At 41.3% G+C, this 9,425-nt stretch overlaps 1 protein-coding gene across 1 annotated transcript; it reads left to right on the top strand.

Moving 5' to 3' along the window:
- The first annotated feature begins 275 nt into the window (after positions 1-275).
- ANKS4B (ankyrin repeat and sterile alpha motif domain containing 4B) lies at positions 276-9,298 on the top strand. The gene is made up of 2 exons (XM_059415957.1): positions 276-497; positions 7,266-9,298. The coding sequence occupies exons 1-2, from the start codon at positions 334-336 to the stop codon at positions 8,338-8,340; spliced, it is 1,239 nt and encodes a 412-aa protein (XP_059271940.1). The 5' UTR covers positions 276-333; the 3' UTR covers positions 8,341-9,298.
- The last annotated feature ends 127 nt before the right edge of the window (positions 9,299-9,425 follow it).

Genomic DNA, 9,425 nt, shown 5'->3' with positions numbered 1-9,425 from the left:
TTTAGAAATTATCTAGGCACATTCTGTGCCTAGATGACCAATATTACATTCAAGACTTGCTAATGGACATAAATTAAATGTGACTCACAGCACTAAAGATGAACCCAGCAGGCCTCAATACTCGATGTCCTAGCTATGCCAGAAAGGAAAGGTCCAAGGTCAGGGCCATGAACCTTTCTGGCTGCCTTCCATGGGGGGAAGCTGGAATGAGCTTTGTCCTGGGGTGATGCTCTACCTTGTCACTGATTAACCAGCTTTGTAGGAAGGCTGCTTCACTGACAACCTGCTCTGCCTGGAGAGTGATATCAGGCCAGGCTTTGGCAAGCAGAAAAAATGTCCACTCGCTACCACCAAGCGGCTAGTGATAGCTACCTGGAACTTCTGAAAGAGGCTACTAAGAGAGATCTGAATCTTTCTGATGAAGATGGCATGACTCCCACACTCCTGGCAGCCTACCATGGGAATCTGGAAGCCCTAGAAATAATCTGCAGCCGAGGGTGAGTTCAACCTACTAGTTTTGACTGGAGACGGTGCTTCTGGTAGGATTTTGCAGACAACAGCAAGAGACAGGGAAGTCAATGAAAATACTTTGTCCTTTCTAGACTGTGTAAATAGTTGGCTTTTTAGAGAAAGGGAAAAAACTGCCTGGAGGTGCTCTTTTCACACTAACAGCAGGTACCATGGGGATGGCTTATCCCTTATGAGCCACACAGAGAATGATTCTAAGCCCTTAGGCTTTGTTATCTGCCTTGGGGATGAGACATATATTTTAATTCTGTGCTTTTAAAAATCTTTTCCCTGAAATGTAAACGGTTGACTCTTTAAAAACGAATCACTATTCTACTTGACTTGAAGATGTCAAACTTGATTGGAACAAATGGTGTGTTTTTTATTTTTTATTTATTTATTTTTTTGTCTGTGGCATTATGATCCTACAGCCTTTTATTAATATTCAGTCCTAACTCAAGCCCGTGATTCTTAGATGAAGTAGTTGGCTTTACAAGCTATTAAAGGGAACCTTAGCCTGTCTGAACTTTACTAGCTATTAGATACATACACATGACCACACACCACCCTCCAAATTTCTAATGCTGGAATTAGCTAGCTCTTTTCTTCTGCTTGTTTCCAGAGGGGCTAGGCAGTGTTGGCAACTGTAACCCAATACATTAAAAAAAGGAAAAAAAGAAAATGTTAATAAAGGCGCTAAGTGAGTTAATTTCAAATTCGTACATATTGATTTATATATATATCTGCAATGTACCGGCCATTTTATTGGCCACTGGAGATGCTGGGAGGAACAAGAGAGACACCATTCCCCTCCTCATGGTGATCAGATTTAAGAGAGGAAGACAGAAATTAAGTAAGTCATGTTTAATATAGGTTACAAAGTGGGGGGAAAGGCAGCACTAAATCGGTAACACAGGCATCTATCCCAATCCAAGGAGTGTGGATAGGCTTTCCAGAGCCTTGGAGCTGGGACTTGAAAGGTGAGGAGAAGCTGGCCAGAAAATGGAAGGAAGAGTGTTTCCCGCAAGTGAGAACGCTGTGCATTCCAGACATTGAAGCTGAGCATGGCTGGGTGTGGATTTCACGGGGAGAGGCCAGGATTTAAGGAGGAAGACCAGATCCCAAGAACCTTAGAAACTCTGTTGGGGAGTTAATTGAACTTTGTCCCAAAGACACAAGAAGCCATTGTCAGGTTTACTCTGGGTAACTGACGTGGTAGATTTGTGTTTATAAAACTTGCTTGGGCACCTGTATAGCAGGCACAGAAAATGTTCCGGGGCATTTTAGTGGTTGAGATGAGAGACAAACTGGACAAGGGCAGTGGCCATGGGGATGAGGAGACAGGCATGTTTTTGAGTGGCAGTTTGGATGCTGCATCAATTATAGTTGACTGGATGTTGTGGTGGGTGGAGGAAGAGGAAGGTGAGGCCCCATGTTCTGTTGTGTTAAGTTTCCCTGAGGTACACAGGTTGAAAAAAATGTCTTGTACAGGTTTTCTTAGGTTCCCATACTGACCATAGCTTAGGAGCTGTGTGAGATCAGTTTGCCAATCAGATTTAAGAGGCTTCAAAAGGGAAACAAATTAAAAATTGAATTTAGATGTTAATCAATCGTGCATCAGTGACAGTGGCTCACGTGGTAACCATTAATATCCAATATCTGGCTTTGTTAAAAATTGTTTCTTGCTTTTCAAAATTTAAAGATAAAAGCAGTAATTACATATGTTATCTTACACTTGGAAGATGGCCCCAATTAACAAAATTCCATTTTGCCTATAAAGTATACATGGATTTTTTTTAGTTTTGTTTCTTTTTCTAATGGAAGCAAGTGATATACCTCCCTGATTTTTTTTTTCAAGACTTTATTTATTTGACACAGAGAGAGAAAGAGAGCACAAGGAGGGGGAGCCTGAGGAGGAGAATCAGGATCCCTGCTGAGTAAGGGGGCCTATGTAGAACTCAATCCCAGAGGCCCCTGGATCATGACCTGAGCAGAAGTCAGATGTTTAACTAACTGAGCCACCTAAGCGCCCCTTCCTCCCTGACTCTTAGTGGAACACACACTTATTGCAAAATTTTGCATTGTTATTAGAAAGACATATTTAGGGTCACATGGGTGGCTCAGCTGGTTAAGTGGCTGCCTTCGGCTCATGTCATGATCCCAGGATCCTGGGGTTGAGCCCTGCATCAGGCTCCCTGCTCCATGGAGAGCCTATTTCTCCCTTTCCCTGCCAGTCTGCCTACTTGGGCTTTCTCTCTCTCTCTGTCTTTGTCAAATAAATAAATAAAATCTTAAAAAAATAAAAAGAAAGAAAGAAATTTAATAAAATAAAAATCAAACCAATTTTCACAGTCATTAACATTTGGGCATATATTCTTCCAGACTTTTTCCTTTGTGAACATATACACATAATTACATTCCCCCCCCCTTATAAAAGGCAATCATGTTATACAAACTATTCTAAAGCCTGATTCTAATTATTTAAGAATAGATTATGGGCCATTTGAACTTTTTTTTTCCATTTGTAACTTTAAAGGAGAAATCTACTCCACTGGTTTTTTTTTTTTTTTTTAAGATTTTTTATTTATTTGACAGAGAGAGAAATCACAAGTAGGCAGAGGGCAGGCAGAGAGAGAGAGGGGGGTGGGGAGAAGCAGGCTCCCTGCAGGGAGCCGGATGCAGGGCTCGATCCCAGGACCCTGGGATCATGACCTGAGCCAAAGACAGAGGCTTTAACCCACCGAGCCACCCAGGCGCCCCTACTCCACTGTTTTTTAACGACTACATGGTATTCTGTTTTATGGTTTCTTTATAATTTATTTAATCAGTTGCTTGTTCATGACATTTAAATTTGAATCCAGTCTTTTAACATATAAATAAGTTGAAGTGAACATCCTTGCTTATTCATCTTTGTACAAAGGTCTAATATTTCCTTAGAATAAACTCTTAAAGGCAGAATTGTTGATTCAAGAGAGTGCTATGTTTTAAAAGCTTTTGGCACATGTTGTGCCAGGAAATTTGAACCACTTTATAATTCCTCCATCAATGTTTATTTGCCAATACTCTTGCCAAAACTGAGTATTACTATTCTTTTTAATCCTTGCTTATCTGATGGGCAGGAAAATTGTTTTCATTTACATTTCTTTGATTATTAGTAAGTCCAAATATTCTTTATGTAGAAAAACCTTTTTGAAAGACTGATTTTTTTCAGAGAGCAGCTTCACCAAAAAAAAAAAAAAAAAAAAAAAATTCAAATTAACTCCAAAAGAAAGATTTGAAAAGGACCAGATGCTCAGAGTAAGTTGATATAAGCAAATTGTCTATTTAGTGACCATACCAATCCAGCTTTAGAAACTGGTGGGAATAGCATGAGGGGAAACTCCTGAATTAGCTTTCCAACAGTTTCATCTATAAATTTGAAATTTTGCATTTGAAATTTTCTTAAAATGAGACCCATCTTTGGGGTCATCTCAAGGTTTTCTTCATGTTCTTCCTCCCATTTTGAAAGGTTCATTTAAGTTCTCTTGAGAAAGGAAAACTCCACTACTTTACTTGTCTCAAAGAGTGTAGATTTAACCCAAACTTCTTACTACCCTTAACATCCCCACCAGAGCTCACTCCGCTCAGTAATTTCTTTTTTAAGTTATCCAATTCAATAATAATTTCAACAAATTTAGCCAGTTTGTTTCTGTTTAGGTTTATAGTACCATCCTGGATGTTTTTAACAATCCTTCTTTGATGTCTAGAGTACTTAAGGAGTCTTTTAGATATGGTGCTTGGTTAAAATAAATAAAAAGTAAAACTACACCTTTGGGGGTGAGGCACTATGTGCCCCCCTAAGGTACACATTTGTGCTAAGGCTGGAAGAGCTTTCCTTTGCTCCAAAACAAATCAGGAGTACTGACCATATCTCTTGGAAGTGACTGCCCAACAGAACTGTCTTATTTAATATTTGCTTTCCTTAGATTAAATTACATTTTCATGCCTTCCTCTTTGCCTGGATTTCTCTCGCCCCCATCTCCATGCACTCTGGTCACGCTGAAAGGTCCTCCTGGTCCCCCAGATATGCCATGTTTAACATCACCCATATGGGCATCTGTTCATGCTGTTCTCTGCTCAGAAGGAAGTTGCCAGCGGCCAGCTTATGGGCTGGATCTAGTCCACAAATGTGTTTTATTTGGACTTCACATTATTTTTCTTTTAAATTTGAGCCAACATTTCAAAAAAAAAAAAAATCTCGCATGAAATTCATGACTTCTGGCTCCACTTGGAAAATGGAAGGTCTGGCCATACCGTGTCCGCTGGGATTCAAGGTGGCAGTCAGATGCTTCTGAACGACAGCTCTCCTTTTGCATTGAAGCTTGCACTCGGCTATGACTTTACAGAAAGAAGAAACCCGGCTCCATTCAGCTACCTGCTTGGTTTCTTTGGGTTGAGTCTGAGACTTCTGCTGGGAGATCCCACACAAAGGACAAAAAGACCGAGGTGTGGCCCTCCAAGGCCTATTATCTAATTAGGGAGACTGACAAATATAAATGTTGGACAAATTAAGTAAGATTTCAAGTGTTAAAAAGTTGCAGATGCTATTACGGGCGCTATTAGGGAAATTTATCAGATGGGTGTGAGGAAAAAATAAATATATGAAATTAGGGATTATGAGTTTAGAGACAAGGGAAATTATAATAAATTTATTGGAGATTAACTAGGTACCAAACACATGTCTAATGCTTTATGTTAACTTTTTCACATAACAAATCCATGAAAATTATCCTCATCCTCATCCAGGGGAGGACACCGAGTCCTATAAAAGTTCAGCTTGAGGCCTTATAGCTGGGCAGGTAGAAAAACGGAGGTGTGTTAAGGTAAGACTCTATTGTGCTAGAGACCATTCGACTTCAGGACAGGCCTGATCCCAAGTGTGCTGCCTGTGTCACACCAGACCAATGAGTTAGGCACTCGGAGCCTTATTTTATCCCTCTGATAATTATCCTGGTCTTTATCCAAGAAGGAGATGGTGACAGTTTTGGCTGGAATGGTACTGAATGTATAGATGCTCATAACTGAAGAGCAGGAGGAGATCAGGGGTTCCCAAGAGGAGTTTTATAAATCTGATCCATTAAATTACTGGACACTGGTTGGGCTGCATTAACCGGGAGGACTCTTTTCAATCTGCAGTGAGCCTATCTATCACCTTGGGATCTTGTTAAACTTCAGATCCTGATTCAGGAAGTCTGGGCAGGGGTCCAAGATTCCGCATGTATAGAAAACTAGCAGCTGCAGGCACTCTTACTAATGCAGGGACCAAATTTGAGTAGCACAGAATAGTGGAAGCGCCCCAGACCATTGAGGTGTCTGTCGCAAGGGCACAGATCTTCTCTCCTCTTTCCACATCCTACTGACCAAGAATGTCAAGAAGCCTTCTCAGGCCCTCTTTCCTGACCTCCCACAGGGCCAGCCTGGGGAAAGTTTAGTGAGGTCCTGATTTGGGGATCTAGTCTAGGGTGGGGAAAGATGACCTTTCGTCCCTGTATTATTAGAGTTCTCAGCGGGGATTTGGGCTTAAGGCCAGAGCCATAGTAACTCTAAGTTACTACTTTATTTTCTGTTTGTGTCTGTCCGTAACTCATCATCTCATAGGAGGGGTGCGGTGGTAGCCTGGGGCAAGATTCTATTAGGCATTCATTCATCTCCCACATGTTTACTGAGCATTGACCAAGTGCCTGTTTCTGTGCTGGCATGGGGTTTCTGGCCATCTAACAGTGCCCCTAATTCCACCCCAAACTGTTATAGAACTATTCACAAAGGGGACACTTTAATTACAGGGAAGTAAGTTGGGGGAATCAATGGAAATGTTCTACCCTTTATATGAATACTGGTTATAGTAGACATGGTTACTTACCCAATATTCATTCCCCTCTTTTTGCTGGTGGGATTCCAGTTTTGTTCAGATATTTGTTTTCCTACACATGACTCTGGTGACGTAACACCGTTAGAGTGAAAACCTGCTCTTACCAGCTCATGAGAGATGATTGTAAGTTTTCAGAAGTCTGAGAGTCTGTTAAAGAGTCATTACTAAAAATATTTAAACTTAAAATTTAATAAACTGTATTTTTAAATACTCAAAATGTAACACTTCCTAATGATTTGAGTACATTTTACTATTATTTATACTCTTAAGATTTTGCATATCTATTACATCTTTATGTATGGTGGGAATAATTTATAAAGGTGTGGTACTGTACATCTCTTCCCAACTCCTGTAATATAACATTAGTAGCTTGGATTTTGCCATGGTGGGTATATTTCCAACCAAAAACTGGCACATGCTGTAAATCAGAGCTTTGATCTCCCCCCTTAACAGGTTGTTAAACATTTACCAGCACACTACTGGATAATCTTATCCCTAACTGCGGGGGAAGATTTTAATCGACTTAAGTTTAAAATGGTAGCTCTTTTTCTCTTCCTAGAGAAGAGAAATGGCATGTGACCCAATTGTGGACAACAAGACACGAAAGTTGCTTTTTTTGGGAGAGTTCTTGGAAAGCTTTACCTGCTTCCAAAAAGGAGATAAAAGGTAGAGATTAGCTCTTTCTGTTTCTGATCCTATGATGCCTAGATGTGATATAGCTGGACTTTCAGAATGCTGAGGCAGGATTAACATTTTTATTATTTATTTTTATTAATATTTCTATTTTTTTGGACCTCACATTCTAAGAAAAAACACTTTTTGTATGTATTTTTCATATTTTCTCTTCTAGAGGGGACCCCAATAGATGTGACATCTGGGGAAATACTCCTCTGCACGTTGCAGCCTCCAATGGTCATACCCACTGTGTTTCATTCCTGGTCAACTTTGGTGCCAACATCTTTGCCCTGGACAACAACTTCCAGTCTCCGCTGGATGCTGCTGCCAGTAGAGAACAAAATGAATGTGTTGCTCTCCTGGATAAGGCTGCCACTGCCCAGAATATCATGAACCCCAAGAAAGTTATCAGGCTGAAGGAGCAAGCTCAGAAGAATGCCAGGAGGCAGATCAAAGAATGTGAGAAGCTCCAAGAGAAGCATGAAAGTAAGATGGCTCGAAACTACAACAAGGAGGAATCTGGGACTCTTTCCTCCTCCATGTCATCCCTTTCAAAAGCTTCTGCTCCTGGTACATTTGGGTCCCTGTCTAAGGGCATTAAAGACACCTTCAAGATAAAGTTCAAGAAGAACAAAGACACAGCAGAGCAGGTAGGAAAGGAGAGGAGGAGTGAGCAGAGGAATGTGATGGAAGTGTTCAGAGAAGAGGAAGAAGACAGATTCTCAGGGGATTTCCAAGACAGACTCCAGTTCTCGGAAGAGGAGGGCAGTTGTGTGCAACATGAATCCATTCTCAACCGTCCAGGTCTAGGAAATATTGTTTTTAGAAGGAACAAACTATCAAGTGCCGAAGACATCTCAGACAGCAAGAGGGAGTTAGGGTTTAAAATGAGCAGCGAATTGCTGCAGAGACAAGGAGCAGCAGAGGCTGATGAAGCCGAGGCTGATAGAGAGGAAGAGGACAACAGCCATGAAGACGATCTGCCTTGGGATGAGGATGAAGTGGAGTGGGAGGAAGATGTGGTTGATGCTACTCCTCTGGAAGTATTTTTGCAGTCCCATCATCTGGAAGAATTCCTTCCCATTTTCATGAGAGAGCAGATCGATCTAGAAGCTCTGTTGCTTTGCACTGATGACGACCTTCAGAGTATACAGATGCAGCTTGGTCCCAGGAAGAAAGTTCTTAATGCCATAAACAGAAGGAAGCAGGTGCTACAACAGCCTGGGCAACTGGTCGACACCAGCCTCTGATAGAATGTTGGGTCCACAGGGTGAGCCTGCAGCAATGGGGTGATGCTGTGGCCCACTGGAAACACTCAGGCAACACCCCCTCTGCCCAATGCCAGACCACTGGTATTGGTTTCTAGGGTTTCAGAGATACCCTCCTAAAAAAAGAAGCCCAAATTGTACTCTGAGAAATACTCTATACCTGTGTACTCTGACCACCAGTGAGCAACTCAGGGAGACCTGGGATTAAGAAAAGGGTGTTTCTCTTCAATTGTCTTTTTGATATTTTTGGGTATAGAAAGTGTTAAATGGATGACAGAGAAGAGAGAAACTTTCTTTACTTTTCCAACTCTGGACTTAAAAAGTATAATCTCTCATCACGCAAGTGTGGTGCATATTTTCTAATCCTCGTAGCCTGGAGACTTCCAACTCCAGTTCTGTCCTTAGCTCTATGACTTTGTCTGTTGGTGGAGACTTGACTTCCTCCACTGGCCTGAGGCTTCACGCCCAACTTGAATGTGTCTAACCCATCAACACATGTCTGCATGTTTACAAGTAATGGACATGGGTCTGTAATACTCCTACCTGGGAACAGAGACAGAGTGGCACAAAGGGAGAGTGAAGAATGAAATAGAATACTGGGTACCTTTTATAAAATATGAATTATATCTCTCCTAAATTCATATATTGAAACTTAAGCCCCAACATAGCTGTATTTGGAGGTAGGTCATTTAAAGGGGTGATTAAGGCTAAATGATGTCATAAGGGTCATAAGGGACACAAGTGGATGGTGTCCTTGAAAGAGGAAGAGACACTGGGGATGCACATGCACAGAGAAAAGGTCATGTGAGGACCCAGCAAGAAGACAGCCCCCTACAAGCCAAAGAGAGAGGCTTCAGGAAAAACCAAACCTTCCAACACCTTGACCTTGCATTTCCAGGCTTCAGAGATGTAAGAAAATAAATTTCTGTTGTTTAAGCCACCCAGTCTGTGGTATTTTGTTACGGCAGTCTTAGCAGTCTAACACAGTGCTGAAGCAAGAGGATAAGAGTGGAGAGAAAAGAAGGATAGTGAAAAAAAGTCTGACCTCTTTGATAATTTTCTTAAAG

The sequence above is a fragment of the Mustela nigripes genome, chromosome 11 (genome assembly GCF_022355385.1).
Source record: "Mustela nigripes isolate SB6536 chromosome 11, MUSNIG.SB6536, whole genome shotgun sequence".
Lineage (NCBI taxonomy): Eukaryota > Metazoa > Chordata > Mammalia > Carnivora > Mustelidae > Mustela > Mustela nigripes.
The sequence above is the reverse complement of the archived record's forward strand: the minus strand, read 5'-3'. Positions and strand labels throughout refer to the sequence as shown.

Coding starts and splice junctions, on each gene's coding strand:
- ANKS4B (XM_059415957.1), top strand. CDS start 334: ATGTCCACTCGCTACCACCAAGCGGCTAGTGATAGCTACCTGGAACTT. Junction 498..7,265: donor GAAATAATCTGCAGCCGAGG/GTGAGTTCAACC, acceptor TTTCTCTTCTAG/AGGGGACCCCAATAGATGTG.